This window comes from Molothrus aeneus, chromosome 1 (assembly GCF_037042795.1).
Source record: "Molothrus aeneus isolate 106 chromosome 1, BPBGC_Maene_1.0, whole genome shotgun sequence".
NCBI classification, from domain to species: domain Eukaryota; kingdom Metazoa; phylum Chordata; class Aves; order Passeriformes; family Icteridae; genus Molothrus; species Molothrus aeneus.
Genome location: NC_089646.1, coordinates 88,762,431 through 88,789,993, shown reverse-complemented (window position 1 = coordinate 88,789,993; position 27,563 = coordinate 88,762,431). Strand labels below are relative to the sequence as shown.

The following is a 27,563-nucleotide window of genomic DNA, read 5'->3' as shown; positions in this document are numbered from 1 at the left end:
GTATGTTTTATTTATTTTGAATACTTAGTGATATTTTTAATACAGTGTTGTACAGAATGATGCTGATGCATTTATACCTACAAAACAAAAGTTCTTGATTAGATAATACATCAAGTATATTGCTTTTCTAGTTGCATATCTTTGGCTCTCCAAAACCAAATTTTTTACAAGGATATATAGTGGTAGAAAAAGGGAGAGTGGCTTTAAACTGGGAGTTAGTTTATGTTCAATATAAGGAAGAAATTCTTTCCTGTGATGGTGTTGAGGTTGCCCAGAGAAGTAATGGTTGCTTAATCCCTGGCAAATCCCCACTGCACAGGGACTGGTGGTTGAATTGCAGTATTGCAGTCTGTCCTTTAACATCATAACTCAGTTCAAAATGTACAGTCAGTCATACAGGTTTGGGTTTTTTCTGTCTGTGAAGTGGCACTCTTAAAATACAAATTTAAAAATTCACAGAGCAATTGTTCCTACTAGAGATGAAGAACAACACTCTTGCTCTCCAGCCAGCAGCTCAAACATTTAAACACCCCCATGCCCCTCAGTGGTCTGAGTGATACTGGATGGAGGAGCACTATCAGGAACAACATTGCATAAGAGAGGCCTGGCAGTGCAGAAAGTTTTATTTTATGGGATCGTGTGGCAGGAAGAGACAGCAAGATGCTCCAACATGAAGAAAGGAGGGAATGTAAACTTCACCAATGGCTTGGATTAGGCCATCTTTCTCTGTGAGAATATAAACTTATGATGTGGTCTCAGCTGAAGGTGTTAGTTTGTAAAAATGAAAACAGGGTAATGCTTGCAATTCTCTGAGCTGATGTTTGAGCCTTTCCCAACAATTACTGGCTGAGTCGTCAGTTTTAAAGAGTAGCTGTTTGTAAACAGATAAAAATACAGTGTAGAAATCACAAGAGAAGACTATTTCATTAAAAATATCCTTCCCCCAAAAAGGCAAGGAAAAGTAAAGTGAGACTGGTACGTGTTTTCATAAGTGGAAAATTTTGAGATTTGAAGAAGAGCTGGCAGTCTGTACTGGAATCTTGAAGTTGCTGCTGTGGCTTATGAGAATTGGAAAGAAAATACTATGAGTATATGTGTAAGGAATAGATTAACCATGGCAGGGGGCATACAGTATTTTGCTCTAAAAATAGATGTTTATAATGTTGGGAAGGTAGAAATATTCCATAAAGCTATTCTGGCACAGAACTGTTCTACAAGAAATAGTGTGATCCTGTGTGGTGGTAAAATATATTCTACTTAATTGGTAGCAAGGCAGTGCGTTAAACAGCAACTGCTGACAGGAAATGTTTGGGTAGAGTGAATAACTTGAATCTAGAAATATTAAATGAATTACCTTAGGAGCATTCTGAATCTGTAATGTAGATTTTCAGCAATCATTGTACAGCTGGGAAAATTTCAAAATCTTTGAGAGTTACGGTGAGGGTTAAGGTCTCAGTATTTAAGAGAAGGTAAGTAGAGCGATTGAGAGCTAAACCACTGAAGGTAACTCCCTGCTCTGCAACTGTTGCAAACTACTCAGGAAGTTGAGCTTGCTGGAGGGTTTAAATGGGGAGGGGGAGAAATAGGGCTGAACATTGTTTTTAGTGTGTTTACAGAGCTGTAAGAAAGGAATTTGATAGAAGCCCCTCTAGGGGAGATCACAGTATCTTGGATGCTTCCATCAAACAAGTCCTTCTCTCCACTGTTTCCTTTTGGGAAGGAGATATGGACTGGGAGTCTCAGGTTGAGGTAGGTGTCAAATTTCACAATGTAGGAAACTCCTCTGTGTTCCAGAAGGATTGTGCTTTCCTTTCTGCATCTGTTTTCTGTTTATTGTATTATGATAATATGGATGTGTCCTTATTTATAGTGCTGTTCTGATGCTCCTTGTGAGGCTCTTTCCTTTAATAGGCAATTGATCTCTTTGTTTTAGGGCTGTGGATTCTGGCTAAGGCTGAACATCACCATAGCTGTGTTTGTGTCTTTCACTGATTTACCCCTGAAGAACCCAGGTGGTTCTTGCAGCCTAGACCAGTCTAGAAAAGTCTTGTCTGTCGGAACATTGAGTTTGCAGCAGGGTATTAGAGCAAAGAAGATTTGATGGAATATGGAGATAAAAGATTGGGAAAAGAGTGAGTGGAAGGTGTTTGCGTACACATGCTAAGTAACACAGTCAAGCTATTCAGGACCAAAATGTATCTATAGGATATCATTCTTCATGAATAAGAAGGGGAACCTGTAGCACTAACTTTTTTGGAATAGGGCTACAGTTTTGGAATTTTGGTAGAGGTAACATCAGAAGTGCACTGACAACAGAAAAGCAGTATTCATGCAAGAATTGCTCAACACATTTTTCTACATGCCTACTTGGGCTAAACAGTAACTTCAGCTTGTTTCCCAGCCATCATTTGTAGTTAGTGGAGCTGAAAATTGTCCTCCCCCAGAGTCCTGTCCTGGGTTGAACTGCATGTCTGGTGATCCATAAAGCCTTCCTTCTGCTGAATGGAAGGGACAGCTCAAAAGTCAAGTCTGGATACTGTGACAGTGACTCAAGATGGATTTATAGATTTTAAAGTCTTTCAGATCTAGTTTAATTATTTTCTCAGCTTCTCCCTATATTAGTTGGATGTGTTTTTGTTTAAGAACAGAACTGACTACTTAAACCTGCTGCATATAGTTGCCTATAAGATTTTAATGAACATTTAGCTTTCTGTAGTCAGAAACATGAATATAAGATGTTATATATATATGAATATAAATGTTGCTTTAGTTAGTTAAAAATTCTTATTTATGTATTTACAGCTTTATAACCTTAATCCTTTCTCTTCCTTGACTCTGTTACTCAGCCTGAAGGGATTGTCATACTTTATCCTCACATACTTTCTCCATATTTTATCAGAGGCTGCTGATTCCTTAAGTATTGTGACAAGAGGAATCCTCATCTCCCAGCACTAGAGAGTGGCCAGGATCTGCATCCAAGTACAGGAAATCCTGTTGTTCAGTAAACATTAATTTTGTTGTCATGTCCTGTAAGGTTGCAGCTCACTGCAAGGCTGCTATACATCTGCATTTTTGTTATGCTATTCAGCCATTGTGTTTAGTATGAGAAATAAAGGGGGGAAAATGGGGACTTTTTTTTTTTTTTTACAGTATTTTCCACTACAATAAATTCTGGAATCTGCTAAGATATTTGTGCAGAATTAATTGCGCAAATTTACTTAACATTCTTTTTATCTGCTGATGCTTTATCTTTGTTCCTTGCAATGCTTGAGAATATGAAATAATCACAAAATGACTGCTGTTTAAGTGTGTATAGGGATTTACAAAAATTAGAGTGTAAAGAGCAGTCCTTGTTCTTGGAGGGCTCCCATTCTGCATCTCCTGGAGCAGAGGGGCACGGCAGTGAATGAAACTGTACGTGCTTGTGTTCCAATTTTTGTTGCTGATCCTTGGGAGCAGACCAGTGTTTTAAACGTGAAGAAAGAAGCCATCAATACTTAACAGGCTTTCCAAGTTCAAATTCTGGCTGGAGAGATACGTGAAGCTGAAAAATTGGTTGAAATTGAAGGAAACACAACAGCATTGTTTACAGAGTGTAGTGATTGCTGTAAGCATATGAACTGTGTATCCGAGGTTGGTTGGATGATACTAATGACAGCTAATAATGTGTAACAAAGGCTGTCTTATTTTTGCTTACAGACAGGGACAATGGATGTTTATTCTTTTGGATGAGCAAAGTTGCTGTTAGCCCCCTGACAGGAGGAGACTTCTGGTGGTACAAGGCTTGGCTCCTTGCTCCTGTGCTTTTGTTTGACCAGGTGGAAGAGCGCTACCAGAGGTACGCACACGCAAGGAAGGGCAGCCAACAGCACACAAATGGCCTGTACCCAAGGTGGATAAACTTTCTCCTCTTTCATGGGGAAGCCTTCCTGTGGAGATAAAAAAGCAAGCAAAATAAATAATTTGTAGGTACACTTAGATTTTGCTATGATTTCTATTTTTATTTTCTCACGCTGTTTTAGTAAGGATAGCAAGTTTTACTCTGAATACAGTAGCAGTCAGTGGCTGTGTCCTCTGCAGACCCTTCTTGTGGGTCTAGAGACAGCTGTAAATGTTTTACACTTTCAGAGATGTACAGCTGGAATTGTGACACATTCCTAGGGATGTGGGGATTGCCCCAAGTGTTATCGGATCTTCACCCGCTCTTGGTTATACTGTGTTCATTCCTCTTTTACTCAGAGCTTAACTGGTTTCAACAATTACTGAGTATGTTGTTTGTCAAAGAGGGAAGTTATATATCAGAGATTTTGAGGGAATGATGATAGAGCAATTTCTGCAAGTCTGTGGCTATGAGTTTTATTTGGGATGATGGATTCTTGATGGCATTTGGGGGAGACACTGCTGCTGTGTAATCCCCATACAGTTTAGGAACAGAATCAATCTTCAAACCCCCATACAAGCGTGTATTTGAGAGAGAGGTCAAAGAAACTACAGTTGATTTGAGACAGTGACATCCAGATGAAATGTTCTCAGCATGGACATGTCTTTTTTGCTGAATTAACCAACACTGTACTCAGACCACTGCCTCCCTCTCTGCCTGTCCAAAGTACACATTCATGTATCCATCAGGGCCCCAGTGATATTGGTAGCTCTCACTGAGAAATGCCTTCATCCCTGATGTCTGTTATGCAGCTCTAACGCTCTTGTCAGGCGTTTGTTCTACCTCTGAACCCCCTGTGGGTATAGAATGTTTGTGACATGTTCACTTCAACACTTCTGAGCATTACACACATCCATAAGAAATATGAAGCATGGGATAAGCAGGACACCTCAAGAGGAGACAGGTTTTAGTATGTTTAACCTCTTTGCACACTGGAGCCTTCTCATTCTGAGCACTACATGACTTCAAGCTCTTTCAATGGGTAAGCAGTAGATAACAATAATATTAAAGGATCTTGTAAAGGAGGAGAATAGATAATTCTTCCTTTAAGTGCTGAAAATATTTGAGCACATACATATTTGGGGTTCCAGGCTGTGTAGCTTGGCGGCTTCTGCATCTGAAGAGTAACGAAGGCCATGAAGACAATTAGCAGGAGCAGAGGGCTAATAAACCTCCATGTGATCTGCCAGAAGAGATTGAGTTTTCTTCCGGTCATCCATTCCACATCTTTACTGAACCTTGTAAAAGAGGACATGTTTATGATGATGTCAGAGCTAGAGTGGTAATAGTTTCCCTGTTTTATAGTTTCCTGTAAGTTGGAAACACAGAGCACAGCACTGTAAATCTTTTCTATTCCACACCATTCTTTAATAACACACTACTTGCTTGAGTAAATAATAATATCATCCAAGTAGGTCTTTATTGAGCCATACCAGAGATGGATGACCAATTTACATTGTCAGTTTAATTACCTGAGTACCTAGTGTAAGGTTTCTGAGCTTAAATAAATTATGATAATATTGCAGCAGTTCTGTAAACTATTCAGATATTTAAAATAAAAAGACTAAATTGCCAAGGGAACAAACAGCCCACTAGGAAAATGTCTCAGTTACCAGCACCAAATCAAATCAGGTTAGGGTCAAAGTTACTGCAACCTGAGCTGCATTTATGTCTTAGAAGAAAAATTCCATCTCTTTCCAACATACCTTTTAATTTTATAGATGTACACAACTCCAATCACTTCAAAAAAAGCGATGACTAGAAGAGGCACTGAACCTGCATATCTGTCAAAAATGTCAATCCAGTAACTCCCTGAACCCAGTGTAAAACACAGAGCAATGAGGAAGCTAATTAGACATATTATACCTGAAGAAAAAAAGATATCTTTGTTACTGGAGTACTCAACTTGGTAGGTTTATTTTTGTTCTAAATTGCTTTGTTCTTTTTCAAATAATTTTTATTCTTTCCCTCTCTGTGGAGTTACAACAAGCTGTTTTCTCATTAGGGGAGCTAATACCAATTCCCAAACTCAATTTTCCCCTGTGTGTTGGCCAAGAGCACTACTCTTGCAGGAGGAATGCATTCATGTGACTCAGAGCATCCTTCAGTTGTTCATACTTCTTCCATCAGACAGCCTGGGCTGTGCTGTGAACCAGTGTTAATTTTTGACTGTTGGAGTGAGTTTCAGGTGCCTCATTTCCATGCAGCCATAGGCTTAAACTGCAGGCAGGTGGTACCTTGGAAATGTAAGGACTCCCTGGATTTCTGTCCCCATTTCCTCAAAGAGCCCAGAGCTACAAATGCTTGTGTTATGTTCCAGCATGTGTCATTTGGGTTTCAGCACACTTCTGTACAGCCAGTTCCCCTTTAGTCAAGATTTAGATTTGGGGTAATGGAGAGAAAAAGTGGGAAGGAAAGGAAGGAATAAACGTATTTCTGGACATAGCCATGGGCTGCAACTCAGTTTGTACATCTTTCTAATGTGTTGCTAATTACTTCTAACTCTGAGATGGCCTTTGGTTCACTTCTGTAAAATGTTGGCTCCAGACTTTTTTTTTATTTTTTAAAGTTCACAATTGGAAAATCAGTTTTAAAATAATATTGTTAACTCATCAAGTTGGGAATAAATTTGTTTTTACATGAAAAATTTTAAAATTAGGGTTACTATTTAGATACCAAAGGAAGACTCTACAAAAGGCATAACAGCAATATTTCCCATAAGAATTTAAAAGGGCACGTTGCAGAAATATTAGTCTATTAGTTGCAGCTGCCATAGATTTTTCTGGACCAATTTCATAGTAGGATCTCTCAGACTCTTATTGAGTCTGGTTCTTAAGGAGCAGGTTTTGTTCAATAACCATGGCTGGTTGAAAAGATTCCAGTTTTGGTGCCAGAACAGAATCACACACCTTCATTCCTCATTTTTCAAGTGGTAATTTTCTACTCTGACATGTTCACAGTAAATGTGAATCTGTAGCAGCATAAATCTGGGTGAAGTAGGTGTGAATGACCTCTCTTACAGTGGTAAGTTCAAGTGCAGGTGGTTATGGCAGACCAGCTGATGTCACTGGGTGCCTTAAAGTGATTTGTATCAGTGCCAAAGGCTTGAGGGAAGGCAAGGCTCTTCCTGATGACTGCAATAGCTGAGAGTGAACTGGACTCCAGGAATAGCAATTTAACAAGCTTTCTCAGACTGAAACAGCTTAATTTGCAAACTAAAAAAAAAAAACTGGCCAAGGCAATATAATATTGTCACCTGACAGCTTCTGCCATAACTGCTACCTCATCTCTCTGCTTATCTTCTGCAAACAAAACCACTGCCCTTACTTACACTGTGACATTCAGCTAAATTAATGCTAAAAATTATTAATTCCTCTGTGATATTAATTAAGCAGTTAATAGTTTGTGCATCTATAAGGAAGTCACCTTCTTTGAACAAAGCAAATACCTTACCAGATAATAGCTCTTTAGGTGCTGATTTAGGTATAATTTGAAGCTCTAGAAGAGGAGTGAAGACACCCTCAATGTTTCCAAACATTGAAGAAAGGCCCAAGCTGAACAACATGATGAAAAACAGGATGGCCCAGGCTTGGGAGCCTGGCATGAGGATGATAGCTTGAGTGAAAACAATGAAAGCCAAGCCAGTTCCTGAGACGCTCTGCAGCATTCACAGACAGATAAAAATACACATTTCAGAATAATTATGACACATAATATAGACACATTATATAGAATAATTATAACACACTGCTGCCCTTTTCTGAGTCAAGGTTGCTGGTCACCCTGTGGCCTCTGTGGCAGCCAGCAGTTGAGAAAATGGGCAGTGGGGAGTTTAAGTGTTCTAGAGATACCTAGACAAGCACAGAGCAGAATTTTAGCCTGCACAGAGAGATGGGTTCAGAGTTAAGCAGACTAGAGAGTTGTAATTGTAATAGAAATTGCTTTGCTAATACCATCTTAAATGTGCTTTTTAGAAATCGATGATGTAGTAGCTTCTGGGAAAAAAAAGAGGTTTAAATAAGGATATGATTATCACTCTTAACACCAATAGAATTCATTAATCATTGGCCACAAAACCCCCTATAATGGCCAAGGCAGAAAAGACTAATAGGGAAAAAGCCAATTTCAACCAAATTTCTTTTGATTTAGTCTCCCAAGGACAAGGATATTGAAATCTAAGCATTGAAAAATGCTAATGTTGCTATAACTTGGAAGTAAAATATTTCAAACTGTAAATCAGAAATGGATGCCATCAGAAGAAATGAGACAAAAGAAACTGACTTGTACCAGGGCTGGAATGTTGTCCTTGGACTTCTCCATCATGTGAGTAAAATAGGCTAGTTTACCATTATTGTATGTTAGGGCTGTCGTGCATTAGCACACACTGACTGTGCCTAACAGGATCCCTGAAGCAAGTGCAATGAGTAGGACGAGAAAACAGAGAAGAAACATCTGTGTTTAGTGGTAGGGGAAATGTTATAGGAAGGTTGGAAAATAAGTAGAGGCTCATGATGTACTTTGCTGGTGAACAGTGTACATTGTAATGAATTTTTTGATACTTTCCTAAATACAGATTTAGGAAATTCCCATTCAGCATTATTTTTCTATAATCTTTCATCTAGATGTGTTCCCCCATTATGCCTTTTTCTGCAAACCAAACTAGGACTGAATCTAGTGTCCGTGGTAGGCTTCTGGTGGGAGCACCCTGGAAGATCAGTTTTGTGGCAATAATGTGTAGTTTTGTTTGCCATAACAGACAGTGATACATTCAGACTATCCTACAGCAGTATTGTTATTTCAAATGTTGAAAGATTGATTTGTTGCATGATTATGTGTAATATATCATTGCAGGTAGAACAGAATACATGTACTTGTAAGAAAAAGGATGATACCAATCCTTCTGTGTAATTTTGTTTAAGGATTACCTGTTGTAATCAGTTATGGTACCTGATCAAGAAATTCTTGAAGATCACAGCTTTTCAGTTTGAGTCCAGCAATTTTTTCTGGATATGATGAATTCAAAAAACTAATCCAGGATGTATAGTTCTGTCGCATGATGCTTTCTTCTGGAAGATCAAACTCATTGATTATATTGATAATGTTCCTGCCAGGGAAGCCAACATATTTAAACTTTAGTTTAAAAGTTTGCAGATGATGTGGCTGGAAATGCTATGCTGTGTATTCAGATGCTACTCCAAAGCTGTGTTTACTTTCTGTGCTGCTATTTACAATATAAAGGAAAATATTAATTGACAGCTTTTATATATAAAATAGTAGAAAATACTCAGACTATTTAATGTTGTCTCAGACAGAAATTCTGACTACTTTATGCAGATTCAGTCTCTAAATCATTTTTGTTTTATCAGGTCTCCAGACCATTTCTACTACTTGTGTTTAATAAGTTAGTGAAATAAATTTCAAATGAAATAGAAAAAGGAAAGGATTTTTACTACTTGTAATGCTATCCTGAGAGTAAGGTGCAAACTTGATGCACTACTTGAAATGGGTTGTTCTGCAATTTGTCTTTATTCTTACAAATTATCATCCTTGACTCAGTCCCATAGTACTTTATATTTTTACATTAAACTTCTCCATACAGATGCTCTTCTTTTGTAATGAAAATAAATTCTCTAAAAACATGTCTTTCAAATAACACATTATCACATTACCTATTTAGGCACTGAAACCACAGTATAACTTTGGGAACACAGCTTTCTCACCTGTCCAAGCAGTCCCAGTAGGCTGTGGTTGCTTTAAACCCCAAAACAGAAAAGACTGGGATGGAAGCATAGAGGGATGTCATGCTGTTCACAATTGCTACTGTCACAGCATCCTTTTCACAGTCATTTCTAGAGATAGCATTTAAACAAGTGAAGTGATTAAAAAGACAGATTTTCTTATCTGTAACGCAGTTATTTGTGCAAACATTTTTTTAAAAATTTCTTCTCTCCCTCCCTCCCTCCCTCCCCTTCCCCCTTCTGTTAGAAAATCTAGTGGGCCTTTTACAAAGACAGATACTTTTCTAAAGATCCTTTAGAAAAATTAAGGAAAACATTTTGAAAATTTAAAAAACTTGCACAAAATGCAGCAAGAGTTCAGCCAGCTAATAAAGGTTGGGGTTCTACTCACTTTGTTGGATTGTAGCTTGCGAATGCAATAAGCCCTCCAAAAGCCAAAGAGAGAGAGAAGAAAATCTGTGTAGCTGCATCAAGCCATACACGGGGATTTTTCAAAGTGTTCAGCTGAAATAATTGAAAGAAATGCATGTATTAGGCTTAAATTAAAATTTCTTTTTCTCTTGCAGTTCTCATAGCTCACCTGTTCTTTCAATTCTGGAATTTTGAGCTGTGTTGCTATCTATGAATACTATGAAAGTGGGAATGGGTACTAAACAGGTCAGTAAAACAGGTGTTTTCAAGAGTATCATAGAGGCTATTTAAATGTGTGCAAGAATTATAGAATCTTTTTTATTGTACACTTTGTCTATCTGATGTTATAATGTGGTTCTAAGTGATAAATACTAGAAACACAATAGGGAAAATGCATTTTTCCTCAATTACTTTCTTTTTTTTTTAATTCATGTACTTAACCTGCAGTTAAAGAATATTGTCTTCCTAAAACTCTATAAACAAATACTAAACCTTCACTGTTTTAAGACAGAAAGTGATTCTGTAGCTTCCCACATTTGCTTAAAAAATAATTTAATAGAAGGGACTAAAAGCACAAGCAGGCAAAAAGAGAACAGATATTAAGAGCAGCATCTGCTATTCAAGGTGCTGTGAAAACAGCAATAAAGATAGAAGATCAGCATAGGAAATACAAGACAAAAGGAGAAACTGACAAGTTTGAATTTTGTTGTAAAGGCAGTATGATACAGGAAGGTAAATTAAAAAGCAATGATTGGTGGATTACAGAGAACATGAAGCAGTTTTAAATAGCTGCACTAAGGAGTCTTGACATTGAAATCTGCATAAAAGAAAGAGATAAAACATGAGTAATGCACAAAATGTAAGTGTGATCCATGAATATTACTTTACTGCAAACCTACAAAGTGGTGTGTTATACCCTACCATGTGAATTGCTCTCTGATCCATTATCAAGGACAGGGAATAGAAGAATGTTTTGCTGAGAATGTTTAAAAAGCCAGATAATTCAGAAGTGATGCTGGGACTGTAGACTATTTCACTTTGTTTTGCAACAGTCTGAGTCAAATCTGCATCCCAGTCATGTGTTTTGTGTCTGTGTGCCTGTGCTTGTGATCCGAGCCCATGACTGGGAACATATGTAGGAGTGAGAGGTAAATATGCCAAAAGACCCTTCATAGCATTTTGGTTTTCTCTGAAGCTGGCCTGAGCCTGAAGAGCAAGAACAATGGGTGCACCTCGGTGTGGATGGATGCAGGCAATGCCATTACTGCAGGTGCTCTCTGCACAGGGAGACCAGTGCTTTGACCACAGCAGAGTTGTGTCACCTCTTGTACAGCACAACACAGCCAGCAGATTCATGGAACCATTTCTGGCTGAAGTGATTCAGCAAAGGCAAACCCTTCTGGAGGTTTATTTTGAAAGATCACAGTCAAGCCCTCAAAGGCCAGAGTGCTCACTGGTAGGACTTTGTGCAGGTGCTGTTGCAGTGCAGAAACTTGGCACTCACGTGGCTCTGTGGCCTTCACACTTTGATTAAGTGCTGCCAAGTCAGTTGATGCTGACAGATGTGACTCCTAAAAGTCTGGCTTTCTCACTGGGAACTTTGGCAAATGAGTCTGGATATAGTTTAGACTGGTACTAGATGCAGTGCGTTTATTGACTCCAAAAGATACTAATCAACCCCCAAACTTGGAAAGATAACAGGCAGGAAAGCGTGCCATGGCAATGTCATTATCTGGTCTTCAGCAAATTGTTGAAAGTGTTATTTTATATTTATATATGGCATACAGGTTTTATAAGCACGTGTTCAGAAGAAAAAATGTGCTGATGCCAGAAACATGTGGATGAAGATGTATGATCAGTGTTAATGAATAGTCCCCTGTTCATTCCCTGTAAGGAGGAAAGTAAATATAATTGCTCTCTCAAGAGTGATAGCATGTTTGGATTCTTGAATATATGAAGCACAGACAGAAACAGAATTAAAAATTACAAAATTACTGGCGTCCCTGTGATGTGTAATTTTGCTGTAAAAACAGCTAATGGTTTTGTGAATAGAGGATTTGCGGGCCTGTGCTTTTTTGTGTGTGTGGGTTTTTTTTGTTGTTTTTGTTTTTTGGGGGTTTTTTGGGGTTTTTTTGTTGTTGTTAAATAGCTGCTGAGTTCTGGGGACGGCAACAGTTGCCCAACCAAGTTCTTGGAATTGTTCATTGCCAGAGAACCTCAAAATATTTACAATCTCTGAAGTTCTTTCAAATGTGAAAGAGACTGGAGAAGGAGACATTTGCATTCCTTAGGTGACACAGATGTCCCCTGAAGCTGAGACGTGCAGACTGTTGCTGATGCATGATGGAATCTTGTTGCTCTGTTTCTGCTGCCTCTGGTTATTTATTTTGCAAAAACCTTTCCAAAAGTCTGTTCCAGCTTCTGTGTGGCTTCATCCTTGTACAACTTCTGCTTTCCCTTCAGGTGTCACTTCAGGATAATTTTTTGTTTTCTTGGCATCTTCATTTTCCAAGTAACCAAGAATTTTGAGAAGGTGAGTGAATCATCAGACTTCTCTATGTCTGAAAGTCAATGAAATGAAGTATTCATTATTTATTCTGAAATTTAAGGTGGAAAGTGTGTCAGATGACAAAAGCTGATTATGTATTTTTGCATGAAAATAAAAACACAGCCTTGCATAATTAAAATCCATATGTATGCTTTTATTATTTGTGGTACTTACTAACAAGAGCTAAAATACAAACTTGGAAAGTGAATAAACTTTAAAAAATGTGGTTTAGAAAAACAAGTAAATTCATTTAGGTGGTTATGATGTTGAAACTGGGTAAGATGGGACTTTTTGTGCTAGGTGTTACTTTCACAGACTTTCACAAACAACAATGAAGTGTCACAGTTATGAGATAATGGATGTAGCAGCTATTACAGAGAAACTACAATTTCTGCTGCACTGCAAAGTTGGAAAGAAGTTGGAAAATATTGCCTCCAATCAGGGAAGAATGTCAAGAAGGTTGATTTTATGTATTTTAAAAGCAAGCTGAAACAGACAGTAGGTGATTTAATTCTTACTTTATTTTGCTAAAACTTTTTCTGCAAAAAGACAGGAAAAGAAGCACACATTTGAGAAATATGCTTTACAGTTTTGTAAACTGATGGGGTCTGGGTGGGCCTAGTAAATCTCTGCCTAACAGCCCTCCTGTACAACTCACTTTGAGGCATCCCCTGTAGAGAAGCGTAAAAGAAAAACCAGTGTTTGCTCACAGGGAGGGTGGGAATAGCCTAACAGCAAAGGCAATACTGGTACTGCAGTTGTGGGGTAAGGGGATGAAGAGAGAAGGGCAGTGTTGAAGCTGTGTGCTTACTGTGCTTTTGAAGTCCTTGAAGTGCCACAACCCTGTGTAGCAATTGGAAGGTTAGTTTAACAAAGCCATCTCTTACACTTCTGTGCAATGGCAACACCGATAGCAGGTATCACTTACCAGGCTGTTACGTCAGCTTTTCCACATTTGTAGGTAAGAATATCACTAAAATCATCTTCAGATGACTTTTCAAGGATGTCCCCAGGATCTGCTTCCTCAAACCAGCAAACCATCAGCTGTAGGCTCTCTGCAGGTGGATTTTCATTCTGACTTCTGTTGCCAGTGTACAAATCCATCTGGCTCTTTTACGGTGATCTGCTCCTCCTCAGCACTGCAATACCTCCAGGCTTTGTGAGTACACACAAATCTAGTTTCCTGCATTCAGTTCAGGATCATTGCAAACTAAATTCCAGAAATGCCTGAGCTCTTCCAGAGAAACCTGACAGCCTAGCTGAGACCAACTGATGACGGGCTGAGGCCTGTTTTGTTTGTGTTGTCAAAGCTGCTTTCTTCCCTAAGACATTGCACCAACCTCTTATAGTCCTGTCTGGCCCTTCAAAAATGTAAGTGAATATCTCAGTCTGTAAAAACCAAGCTTGTCCTTCAGCTCTGGCAGCATTTAGATGGGTGCCTGTGCCACTGGGCTTGTAGAAAGAGAGATAAAACATATCTCATCTGAGCTTTCCCTTGCTCTTGTCACTTTCCCGTCTGGCATGTAAAGTATCTCTGAACTTCTTGGCTTATGTTTTCTTTAAAACCTGTGTTCTTGTTTAGGAAAGGAAAGGAAAAATCCAGTGCTCCTGTGTTTGAAGCACTGCTGTGGCTGCAGAGGCAGCAGATGCTTGAGAATGTCTCAGTGAGTGCTGCTTTTCCTCCTCTACACCCACCACTTCATGGAGCTTTTTAGCCATGAAGGCAGAGTTGTGAGGAGCCTCTAGTGGATAGCAACCACTTAGTGGGACAGTTTGACTTTGCATTTGGGAATGCTGTCAAGGACAGTGTAGGAAAGGTGCTTCTGAAATGGGCAGCATGTGGAGGGATCTGGAACTCCTGTCCATATGAGAAATTAAGAAAAATGGGAGAGGGGCTGTTCTCCAGCAATTCTGTCTTTTAGCAAGAGATATGGGGGAGGGGAGAAATACTATGAAGAAACAGGGGTAGGGGAAAATTACTTTAAACCTTCAAAAAAATTTACAGTGTAAATCCTCAGTTATTCTTGTTGTGAATTCTTAAAAGATTAAAGCTGTGTAAATTCTGTAGCAGTGGCAGGGAAATCCCATGTTTCTCATGTACTTGTGAAGTACATCAGTTTCACTTTCACATTAAAGACTGAGGCACCCATAACATTCTTAAACTTAATTTTCCAGTATTTTCTTATAGGCTTACTATTGAACTGTTAAATTCTTTGCTGCTTATTTTCTTGTGAAAATACATTAAAATAATTAAGTCACTTCATCTCAGAAAAAGAGCTTAGCCGAGCTCTTGGACAGACATCTAAACCAGGAGTTGTTGGCAAATGGTATGAAATCTGAGGAGGAGTAAAAGGAAAATTAATAATAATACTTACATTAGGGGTGAAGAGGTAAATCAGACCTTCAGTGGCTCCTGGTAGAGTGAGTCCTTGAATAAGGAATATGGTCAAGACCAGATATGGAAATATTGCTGTTACATAAATTGCCTAAAATAAGGAGGTCAGAAGACAGAGAGTTACTGGCAGTAAGTTCAATCAATCCTATTTAAATTATTGCAACATACAATAATAATAATATTAGATCAGACAGCTACAGATGAATACAGACACCTTTCAAATAAACAAGGTGTACTTTTGCAGAATATATTTTTAACAAAATGGCTCTTAAAACTGTGTGAGGGAAGGCTGGTAGGGCAGAAATGTTTGCAGTGGAAAAGGAGAGAAGCATCATTTTAAGCCACTTGTACTGTTGTTCTCAATTTGTTGGACAGGGAGCATACTGAATGGTGCCAGTGTGGTAAATGGAGTAAAATGGGGTAAATGGGGTTTCCCTTGTGGTAAAAACTCAGTGTCTGGAGGGCAAGATTTCAAACTGCAGGATAATCACTTCTCTACCCTTTCCATACCTTCCCTGTGGTTTCAATTCCTCGGATGGTGCAGAGATAGACAATTGCCCAGCAAGCTGCTAAGCACAAAATGAGCCACCACTGGAATGCGCCACTCTCAGCAATATCAGGTGTTATGTTCAAAGTTTTCCTGTACCAGAAATAATTTACTGCAGTGCTTTCATAACATTCTTCATTAAACCCTGAAAAAAAAAAAAGTGGCAAGTGTTAGAATAAATTGTGGACTGCAAAACCTAATACAGCGATGGACTCTCTGTAATGTGCAGCAAGACAAACTCTCACAGCAGGCTGAGACTATGAGACTTATGTGAGACCTTCACCAGAACATCATCAGCATTTTACACAGGAGATAACTTCCTGATTAGAAGCAGTGTTGTACTCAGTGCAAGGTAAAATCTAAACTAATTGTAGTGAAAACAATGAATTTTTTTAGCTGTATAGCTACAAACTGGTGAAGCCATAACAAACTTCAGAGTTTGAAGAGCACCTGAGAATACATCTAAGTCCAGGCTCCCCTGGCTATGTCATGGCCCTGTGGTGGGGAAAGACCCAGGCATTGACCTCTTTGGTTTGAGTTCCCAGGAATTCTGTGAACAGGAACTTCAGGTATCTGCATGCAGGGGAGTGGACATTCCCCAGACAGGGGGGAATGCCTAAGAAAAGGGAACAGGAAGTGTGTACACCACAACCTGTGATGTCCATTTGTCTTCCTATTCTAGAACAGTCCTAAGGTTTCGAAAAGAAAGTTTAATTCCACTATGTTTTGTCTTTTTTCTTAGCCTTTTACTCAGGTGGTATTTCTTGCTGTGCCCTGGAACTCATTCTCTCTCATGCTCTGAGAAAAAACGGAAGCTGAAAAATAGTTTTAAAAAACAGCATTCTTGCTTATTCTGCTTGTGTACACTGTCTCTCTTTAGTCTTAGTGAAGGTTTTGTAATGGACAGCGGGACTTGTTCCATATTTTGTTTCCCATTTTAAAGTCAAGCAAAAGGACTCATGGACTTTCTGGCTATTGTTGTTCCTGTGAGGATGATGAATTTGAGCAAGCCAGCATGACTCTTGTACCTTTTTAACAGGAAATCAAACCGGAACTTGTGCACAATTTGGGGCAAAATAAAGTGTGGTTTCTTGATTAGCCCAGAGTCTGTTGTTTTGCTAGCAGTGCTCATGGAGGTGTACTTACCTGTTCTGTTTTCATTTAGAGGACAAACACTCCAAGGAAGAGGTTCTTGGAAGGAGTTTATGAAATACCACATCACCCAAGTTAAAACAGTGTTGTAGTATAAGCTCACCAGAACCGACACCATCCATGAACCAACTCCTACGGAAAGCACAAGATCTCACTTCAGAAAAGTTTTGGAAAAGTTATCAGTCAGTCACTGCATTAGCTGTTAGAAGCTCTCATTTCCTAGTTTTTCAAGATTTTCTTCTCCATCCCCTTGATCCCATCCTGAGATTTTCCAATGAAAGATGGGCATTGGGTCCTCAGTAGCCAAACACTGGTGCACAATCCCCGAGATCACCAGCCCTGCTCCAGGAATGCTGAGACTCTCTACTTACATAGAAGGTTAGGGTTGAAATCTTTGCTCTAGTACGTAGTCCATTGTTTTCTACAATACAGGCCAACTGTAATAGCAGAGAGCAAAAGAGATCAAAGTTTTATAGTGTGCTGTAGCTGTGTGAGGCCACTCTTGTCCCAAATCATGCACAGGTGCCCTAAATTTGGCACTGTTTTACTCCTGTGATGAGGAGGGAAGAATATCAACACCACAGTTTCTGCTTGCTTGCATTTTTGCAAAGGGAGTATGAACATGCCTGGTTGTAGGAGATGGGTTTAGCTTGAAGCACCACCTGCAGCTTGGTATTTCTTTCTTGTTGCCCTCCAGCCCTTGATTCCTCTTACCCTCCCCTTCTCCTCCCACACAGGCAGGGCCATCAGTGCCAAGTCCATTTCAGGCACCTGCTTAAAGCAGGTCATGATCCAGCAGAGCTGGCTGAAGCATGCAGGAGCTGGCTGAAGCATTCCCCCTGCCCTGCAGGCACAAGGGTGTGTTACCTCAAATACCCAGGAGAGTCAATGCCTTAACCTCCTCCTGGTGGCTATTCTGGATCACTTTTTGCAGCCTAACAATGGTGGACACAGGACACCAGATGTGTTTTTTCGTGTATTAAATAAGTAGAAAAGAGCTGGCAGTAGAGGACTGCACACCAGTGTGGTGCACTATGCCATGTGGATTGTCCCTCATGCCCAGCTATGTTGATAAAGTCCTTTCAGTAGCCCCACCCTCTTGTGGAGGGGAGCCTTCCCATGTGCTTTGGGCTCATTAGGAGGTACCAGGATCCTTGATTTCCTGTCTTTCTGTCCTTCCTCAAGTCTGCTATTTATGGACAGAGAAGACTGGGTCCTTGAGGGGCTGTGAGGGAGGAGCAAGAAGCACTGTGAGCAGGCAGCTCTTGTTGAGCACCAGGGTATGGTGTGGCAGTGTTGAGGAGCAGAGCCCATTTCATTATGCTCCCCACAGCAAAGGTTATTAGGTTTGCCTTTTAGGCTCTTCAAATGATCCTAAAATGTGCCTGCAGTAATGCCTGGTGAGAGCAATACACAATTACAGAATCACAGAATGGTTTGGGTTGGAAGGGACATTAAAGACCATTTAGTGACACCCCTCTGCCATGGACTGAGACATTTCAACTAGACCAGGTTGCTCAGAACCCCATCCAACATGGCCTTGAATGTTTCTAGGGAAACCATCCCTAAATATCTCACCACCCTCATTACAAAATATTCCTTTTTAATCCTAACACTCATTTCTTTTTATATCCTAAAACACATCACGCACAGGTCTGTAGGAAGTGAGTGCTGGGTGGGAGTTGTCTGCAGTTCCTTGAGCTGGGACTGAAGGGACGTACCAACACCTCCAAGGTAAGGAGAGATGGTGTTCCAGGCTCCAATGCTGCCTTTCCTCAGGCACTGCCCAAGGGCCAGCTCGAGGTGTAGCAGTGGGATTCCTTCAAAGAGAAGAGCGATGAAGTATGGTATCAGGAAAGCCCCTGAAAAAATATTTTAATGTGATTAAGCCACATGATTTTTCTGCATCTCACTGAAATTACTGGTTTATAATTAATCTGCTTTATGAGCCTTACAAAGTTCTTGTAGGATGTGTTGAGAGAGGGATCATTGCTAGGGACACCTACAAGTAATGTCTGTTGCTGGTAATTTTGGTAGTGAAGATGGAGGAGGAGGGACTGGGATGCTTAGTGCTGCAGGACACTTCCCTCAGGCATTGCTGCAGCCCATTATAGGTAACCTCACTATTTCATCCATTTCCTTTTCTTTTAAGCATCTTTTGTCCTCCTTCTCATAAAGCACAGGGGTTTATCTGTCCCCTATTCCATCTGTTTTCCCTTCAGTGCATTGCCTCGTTTCATTTCTTAAGGCTCTCAGGCCTGTGCTCCGCCATCCTGCTCTGGAAAATCAGGATTATGCGCTGTATACCCCCAAGAGATTAGGTTATTTTATTGCATGAAGCTCTGCTCAGACCACAGAGCCTCTAGCTAATGAAAAACTGGAAGCAAGGCTGAAGTTGTTCTCTGGGACATGTGAGCCATGAAACTTCATTTCTTCCCAGTTTGTGTCCTTTACATCTTTTCTGTTTTCCTCTCAACATCTCCCTTGAGCCAGAAGCAGTGTGTCCTGTTGGTTGCCTGTGGGCAGGGACCAGTCCTACCAACAGCCTGGCTGGTTCCTGCTAAACTGTGTGCAATGCCTCTCTTCCTCCACCTTCCCCCAGAAGGGACACACATTTGGGTCTCCCTTCTTTTGCACAGATGCTGATTTTCATGAGACCAGAAGTTTCATCAGTATGTTTGTACCACCTGCCCGAATGTCCAGTTAAATTGAAATGGTGGAATAGATTGAAGTTTATTGCCATGACCAACAGCCACTGTGACCACAAAGTCTCTTTTCTCCAGGGAGACAAAGACAGAAATCCTGCCTCAGTCACCTCCCCATCCTCCTACAAATGTGAACAGATTCCGTACTCCTCATAGCTTTGTCAATAAACTTGTGCCTTGTTCTATAATTTCTGATTTGCCTCCAGACCTCATATCTGGGTCTTCTCAGCTCTGCTCCTCCAGCTCAGGAAACTTTCTTTATGCTCTGTCTTCAGCCCTGAGAGAGAGGTGGGGGAATGCACAAGGATTTCTGGTCTCCACCTGGAATGGCGCCTGGGTTCTGCAATCAGTGGCTATTTAGAAAGGCTGGGCAGATAAAATCTAATCTCTTGAGTTAGTGTTGTATTGCAATAACTTTGCTACCTCTTGTTACGTGCTGCAATAAATCCATACAACACCCAGAGAAGGTGTGTTGTTGGATGGTTTAGCCTTTTATCAAGTTATGCGTAGAAACAAAAATCACAAAGCTCTTCTCAGGAAAGAACTGTTCATAAACTGCCAAACTTGGAAATAAATGTCTCACCTTAAGATCTCTATTCTTGAAATGCTTTTAACTGGGAAGCAAATTTGAAAAACAAATCTCACAGTTAATTCCCAGTATGTTAAATCCTCAGTTTGAAGTCCCTTCAAGAAGAACCCAGTAACCTCTTGCCATGCTCAGTCCTGTGGTCTGTTTCAAGCCTGCTGTAGTATTCCTATCCATGGCACATCTGAGGGTGCCAGCCCAGCCTTTCTGACAGTCTCATGCCTTGGCCTGTCTCCTGAGAAGAGCAAAATATTGAGGCAAGTGACCAGAGCACTGCAGTATGGAGTGCTCTACTTCATCCATCTGCCTGGTTCTCCACCAACTCTGGGCAGCAGCTGCAATCCATGCTGCAATCCCTGCTGAGCCCTCGCTAGCAGAGCACTCCATAAGAGACCAGCCTATCTCCCATATCATATCTCCTGGGAAATAACTGGGTAATAATTAGTGCAAACTGTTATCTCTCTCCCCTTTTCTGTTTGCTAGTTGAACCACTGGCAGCAGAGCATGTTTAGACATTCTGCTGATAAAACCATGTTTACTTTGTGCTGGCTTGTGTGTATCTTCAGGCATATTTACAGCATGGCAAAACATAATGTCACACTTGGGAAAAAAATACTGGTTTTCCATGAGAATCATATAAAATAATCTGCTATCTGCAAATATGAAAATATGGCAAAGGAATGGGTTAAAAAGAAATAGTTTATGAATCTAATCTTTCTCAAACCTAATTCGAGTAAATGGCTTGTAGTGAAAAGTAAGATTTAGTTATTCATTCCTTTGCATTACAATATTTTTAGTCAAAAAGAAAAGAGAAAAAGAACAGACAGTCTGCTGAAGCACTTGAAGCTTACTCTTCCACAATAAAATCCCCCACCTACAGAAAAACATGGAGAAACATTAACAGTAAGCTATCAGATACGGAATAGTGAGTAAGATCCCTCAAGCACTGTATAGTTGAGAGCTCTGATTAATAGATAGAGGAGGATGTGCCAGAAGGTAAAAAATAAGTACCCATTTTAAAAAATGCCACGAGAAATCTCATCATGAAGAATGTAAGCAGAAAATCCAAGAAGCAGAGAACTTAAGACACAGCAGGTACCACAAACCAGAGCATTCAAACATAAGCACAGCAAAACCTCAGCAGAACCCATGTGATGTTAAGCCCAGGCACAGCAGAACTCTGTAGATTTGGCTTCCATGGAGGATGGGAAAAGGAAACTATAGCAGAAAAAATCATAAAGCACAAGCAACAAATTATCTTGTATCTGTACATTCTACCTAAAAAAAAAAAGAGTTTAGGAAAGAGTTTAGGGGTTTTTTTCTTCTGGAAAAGTTAAAAAGGAAAATTATAGTGGTGAAGCATTTTTAAATACTTTAAAAGCTTGGAGAAATGCCCATAAAAATAAAAAGTATTGCCAAAGCATGATTTAGTTGCATCCCTGGGGTGCGACTTAGGAAAATTTTAGTTTACAACATTCCTTCTGTCAGAAAGACACTGAAGATTCATAAAACATCGATCCTGCAAGTAGAAACGTGGTACTAAAAGAAGGTCGAGAAAAAAAAACCTCAAAACTCTTCAAAACTTGCAAGAGTCAAAAGTTATTTTGGAAGGAATCCTGCACAAGGATATCACAAACCATGGAACAATGCCCTGCACATGAGAAGACACAGAAGCTATTGAAAAATAGCTTTTTCAAATCAGGCTATCAAAAACTGCAACTACTGCACTACTGGTAAGCTGGGGTCATTTACAAGAGAGGCCCAAGTGTCGAGGTGCTCCAGTGTGTAACAGGATTGCTGAAGAACCATTGGAGTGGGGACAGCTCCACAGCCACAGCAGTTGGAAAGGAAGGAGCAGGTGCACTCAGATCAACAGAGGGCTTTTAAAACCTGACCCCTCGATTGCAGTGCACAGGCAAGTCAGGTCAGGACAGCAACTGCCCGACCATATCCAGCAAAATGACACTGGAAGGGCACAACCTTTGTTGTATCACCTGCACATGACAGTCTGGGGGGAAAGTGCACGAGCCTCTAGGCAGCCTGGGGAGAGCTGCCAGTGCTCCACAGGACAGAGAGACAGGAAGCTCCAGAGGAGTGCAGTCTAAAGTTGGCTCTCAGCAACCAGCAAAGCAGAGTGAAATGACAAAATTGGGTTTGTCACTTGGAAAGAGAGACCAGCAGACTGGGCTAGTGGAAATGTAAAGCAGTTTGAAGTATCAGCTGGGCGACCTCCTAATCTATGTGTACTAAGATCTGTAGAAATCAATGTGCCTCGGTGAGAAGCAGAGTAAAAAAGACCCAAGAGGTGTGCTTGATATTGGGATACTATGACTTCCTAAATGGTGGAGAAATACTGATCAAAAATCAGGAAGGACTGATCTTGCATCTTACCAGTGCCTGTGAATCAGCTAGCAGAAGTAAAGCAAGTGACTTGAAATGATGATTCAAAGACACAACAGCATTTGAAAGGCCAGAACATGAATAATACTTTTCCTTCAGATAGAGCTTTGGGAGTAGAAAAAATAATTATAATAAAGACTCAAATGACCTGGAAAGTGGCAAAATAGTAGTTTTGAAGGAAATGCATCTGTAGGGTCTGAAAAATTCAGAAAGCACATCTCAATGTGATAAAATGCAGCAAGCATTTGGAGATCCACTTCATTAGTTCTGTTGGTACATAGGAGGAATGGGAACGGGTGCACTTTTCCAAAAGACTAAGAATTTAACGGCAAGATAGCTGAGATAATTTATGCAATTTTATGCAATAGGTGGGAGCTACTTGTTCAGATACAGAGAAAAAGATATTAGCTATTCAAAGGGGATTTTCAGGCCTGTCCCATTCTCTCCATGGCAGTTCAGTGGCTAAGCAGTGTGGTATAGTCAACACAGCAAGGAATTTACATCAAGACATCAGATAGGAAAAAAGCAACTTAATCACACTCAGCCCTCTCTCTAGAAAATAGCACTCCATGACCTCTTTTATGTCTTCTCACATGCCTCAATCCAGATGAAAAGTATGAGCTACTCCAAGCATTGTATTTGTGCAGCACACTTATGATGGCACTGATGCTGCCTTGCAGGCCACATTGCACACCTTACTGACTGAAACTCGGCAGGGTTGGATTTCCCACATAAATGACTGTATCTCCTAGAGAGACAGTGAGGGAGCCAAGGCCGTGTCCAGAAAACCAAAGGGGCAATGGCCATTTCAAATGAAGATGGGTAACACCCACAGATAACTCTTAAAATAATCTTGGCAAACTCCCCTGTGAAATGTGAAGGATGCAAGAAGGCAGCTTTCAAATACAAGCATGCACCAACCTGAGATATAAAGGGCAATCAAATATAGTAAATTATGAAAGGATTGACTCCACATGTCACAGCTTTTCACCAAGGGTTTAGGCAGGATATGGCAATAAACCAGAAAATGGAATTTGTTACTAGCTGTAATCCAGTTTTTCTGTCAGACAATGAATAGTTCTGCTCTTCCCAACATGTGTTTGTTTGAGCTGGTTTTGGGTTTTGCTTTTTTTTTTTTTTCTCCCCAGTATTTTTCAGTGATTGATACAATTTGTTCCTCCTAGGTTTTGTTTTCTTTTTGAGGACACAGTGAACCAGGCATTTCACAGCACGTTGTAGTTCAAATTTGAGCAAAAGGTCAAGTAGGCCACAGGTTAAGAAAGTCTGTAAATGGTTGTCCCAGAAGTAAACAGTTCTCCCTTTGTAGCATGACTGTAGTGTGTAGCAGTGTGGGGTTTAGATGGTGGTTGCTGCTACCTATAGTAGTGTTTATGTGTATTTCTTTTCCTAGAAAATAAATTTTAATTTGTATTTTATATTACAGATATTTTTCAGTAAGTTTATAGGCTCAGGCACTATACACATTTTTAGTACCCATGGGTTAAGCAAGCATGACATATATATATATATATATATATATATATATATATGTACACTACCTATAATCCAAAGTAAACAACTGCAGTCAGTTCTAGCTAGAACTGAGTTGGGTTCTTTAAGTGTGCTCAGATGGCTCCCTATATAAACATATGGATGTATGACTTGTTAGTGTCTCAGTTTTAAGTGACAAACTCTGTACTGGGCTATTTAGAGAATTCTTTTCAATCCCAGTTGCCTGGGAACATTTGTGTTTGTCTCTACCAACTGTGGCAAACAACCTTCATACCCATTAGTCATGAAAAGTAAATAGCTAACTTAACTCAGGCAATAAACCCAAATAATCAGTAACGGCAGCAGGTGATAAATGTCAGCAGAACTGATATTATATTAGATCTGAGTTACTGAGTAACACTAATGTGCAATGAATCAGGGCCAGAGGTCTGATGGGAACAGCTGACACAAGACAAACGTACAAGCACTTGTTTTCATCTCTTGTTTTTGAGAAGATGCAGAAACAATGATATCATCTGAACCAGCTGTAAAACAACCCCAGAAGACATCCAGCCTTCAAGCATGTCTATGCCATATCCATTCCTGGTTTCTCCATGCGTGTGATTATGGCTGCATGCAGAAAGCCATGGCACCTCTCAGGGCTCCCAGTTAAACACAGTGCTGCTGGTCTCTCCCATGTGCACATCTCCACATGCACACATGCAGGATTTATGCTCCAGTACACCTGAAAATCTGTTGGGCTTTTGCACCTGAGTTATTTGCTTTTGAAAATGCAAACCAAACCACGTCACTGCTTTAAATTAACAGAAGAAAAATGCAGCTACCTTACACACAGATGTAAATGCAAGAGCTCGGTCTTCTCAGTGATCTTCATAACTCACTCAACTTTTCCAATGCCAGCTTTCTGTGACAAATTACTCACAAACCTCACAGCATTCTGTTACAGAGTCCATCCTGCTATTGAGCTCTTTGAGCCCTTTGTTGAAGGGGCCAGTAATGACCAAACACTGGCTGCCCATCCATACATTGACCTTAATTCACCACTGTCTTGTGCCACTGTTGGTGGTGATGCAAAGTGGCTGTTTGCCATTAGTGAGTCTGGTGGCTGTTTTAAGCTGGTTTCTCACTGGCAGCATTACTACTCATGGAGCAAAGGAGCAACTCAGCCCTTGCCCCTGCAGCATTTCCCTGGTTTTGCTCTCTTTAAACCTGCTCTACCCCCTGTCTTTTTTGTCTCTCGAAGTTCCTGTGGGAAATAGTGTAGTTCTGGAACTGGATGCACAAGCAAGCAGACTTTCTGAGCACTGCTAAGTCCATTAGACAGGTGACCTCCTTGCAGTCATACTCATGCTTCTCTTGGGGCAGTGAGGACAGGGATGCAGGGGAGCCCAGAAGGGAGGATGGAGGGGAGAGATCAAACCTCAGGGGCAGATGAGCACTGCTATCTTCTGAAGTGAGGCTGGGATCTGAAACACTACTGGCCACAGCTGGTCATGGAGAAGCAACAGTTGGTGCTTCATAGGAAAGTGTGAGAGCCTTTTTATGGGGCAGTAGAGCAATATTTCATCTTAATCCCAACTTTGTACAAATTTTGTGCAGCCCCCTGCAGCTGGTGGCTCCAGAATCTGCTCTGTGCAATGAAATGTGTGGAGGAGCTGCATCTTGCTATTATCCTGCCTGGGATTTTCAAACTTTCCACTGAGCACTTTGTGTTAATCATTCACTACATTATAAAAACATCACATTATGTTTGCTTTATTATATGTTTGTTAATCCTGAGTGCTTTTCCTCTTGCTTTCCAAGATAGAAAGATCACCTGAGATGCTGTAGAGGATTTGACCTACAGTTCCTGCTTCATAAGAATATTTTCCTTGTGGGTCTCATGCCATATCTGTTGTGGGGATGTCTCTCTAAAGATGTTAATCATGTCTCATAAATGCCAGTATCATTAACTGAATTGACAGGTTTTTCCCCCAGTAATTTCCATGGACAAATACAGAGAAACAGTGTGTACTCCTGGCTTTCTAGCCACCCAGTGATAGTACTTTTCTGCAGGAGTTTCACATTTTTAAAATAAATAATAGAAACCATCTAGTGTCCTGGGAGGAATCTTACCTACTGCTTCTTGTCTTATCTCCATTTGTGTAACTCTCAGCTGTTGCATATTCAGCCTTAAAAAGCTCCTTGCCACCAAAATAATTTCCATTTTCTTGTTTATAGGCTATCATAAACATACTCTTTAATTTTCAATTTCATGACCTAAATAGAATGAGTTCTTAAGCTGTTTGTGTCACAGAAGTTTTCTAACCCTTGAATAATTGCTGGGACTTTTCTCTATTTTGTCTTTAAAGGTTTTGTTTAATTTTTAAAGTTGACTTTAAAAGGTGGACTTTTAGAAAAAGCCGGAGACTCAGAAGTTGTCTTACCATAGGCAGCAATATCTCTGCCTACTTCCCAGTGTTCTGCTTACATCTGCCAAGGTTCTTTCTCTTGATACAACCTGCTATAGCTCATTCATTGAGCTACAATGAATGTCCCTATCTAAGTGGCTACTTCTCTCTGAAACACCTTCCTTTACAGGCTACATCCATTCTTGGTTCCTTGGTTGATTGAAATAGTAGTTTATCAATACAGACACCTCAGTAAAACAAACTTGGATGTGATAAAATTTTCTGTTACTTAACATTTTCTCCAAGTGTGAATTTTTGGTTTCTCCAATTAATTGAAAGATAATAAATAATACTGGGCTGAAACAATTTGCTCACTCTTCTTTAGACAGCTTACTATGGCAGATTTCAAAAGCTTCTGTGAATGGTGAGTTACCAAGCACTCTTTTCAGATCCATTTATATTTACCAAATTATCTGCTTCCAAAGCAATTCTTTGTGGAACTGGTGCTCAGGCACAGGCTTAGGCAGCTGTCCATGACACCTGGCAGGCTCCTGTTGCTGCTCCATCGGCTGAGCATTTTAAACAACCTCACAGACAGCCAAAAGCACAATTTCGTTTTGTGCAGGGACAATTCCAGATGATGAGGGAGCTCCTAAGAGCATGGGTGGGTAATGGCTCACTCGCCATCCCAAAGGGAAGTCCAGTGGCCATTTGTCTAGGGGCCAGTTCCCTCAGGCCTCCCAAGGACTTCTCATTTCTCCTTACGGTAGCCAGCTGCAGATTCAATTTCCTGCTTCCTTTGGGACCTCAATAGCAGTATAAAAACTTAAACATAGATTTTTTCTATCATCAGTCAGGTCAGCATCAGTCTGGTCTTCCTAACTGAATGTATCATTTTATAATTAAATATATTTCTACGGAAAGAGCTAATTAACTGGTGAAAGACATTAATGACAATCAGTATTTTTTTAAAAAGGGATATAACTGGTATAAATGATGTAATTTCCATCCCCATCAGAGGTTAGTATAGCTGTATGAGAATTGCAGTTCAGTATTTTGGCAAAGTCCCGTTCCAATCTTACCGCCTCCGTGTATCTGGCACAAGTACGGAAAGCGCCACACGTTCCCCAGGCCAACGGCAAATCCGATACAGCTCAAAATGTACTGGAACTTATTGTCCCACTTGGGTCTGCCATCTTCTTTGGGGGTTTCAGGTGTTGCTGATAAATCTTGTGGCAT

General features: G+C 40.3%; 1 protein-coding gene and 2 long non-coding RNA genes across 3 annotated transcripts; 2 read left to right on the top strand and 1 right to left on the bottom strand.

Moving 5' to 3' along the window:
- Positions 1–188: 188 nt before the first annotated feature.
- Positions 189–13,013, top strand: LOC136563240 (uncharacterized). Its single transcript, XR_010784611.1, has 3 exons — positions 189–3,838; positions 10,245–10,335; positions 11,285–13,013. It is a non-coding gene; the product is annotated as an uncharacterized lncRNA (long non-coding RNA).
- LOC136563234 (sodium-dependent neutral amino acid transporter B(0)AT3-like) lies at positions 3,717–27,563 on the bottom strand. The gene is made up of 12 exons (XM_066560478.1): positions 27,407–27,563; positions 18,453–18,593; positions 16,726–16,863; positions 15,543–15,724; positions 15,013–15,123; positions 10,070–10,182; positions 9,661–9,789; positions 8,888–9,044; positions 7,394–7,598; positions 5,647–5,806; positions 5,016–5,178; positions 3,717–3,929 (listed from the first exon to the last, which is right to left on the bottom strand). The coding sequence occupies exons 1-12, from the start codon at positions 27,561–27,563 to the stop codon at positions 3,717–3,719; spliced, it is 1,869 nt and encodes a 622-aa protein (XP_066416575.1).
- On the top strand, positions 18,327–19,624 carry LOC136563248 (uncharacterized). Its single transcript, XR_010784616.1, has 2 exons — positions 18,327–18,465; positions 19,371–19,624. It is a non-coding gene; the product is annotated as an uncharacterized lncRNA (long non-coding RNA).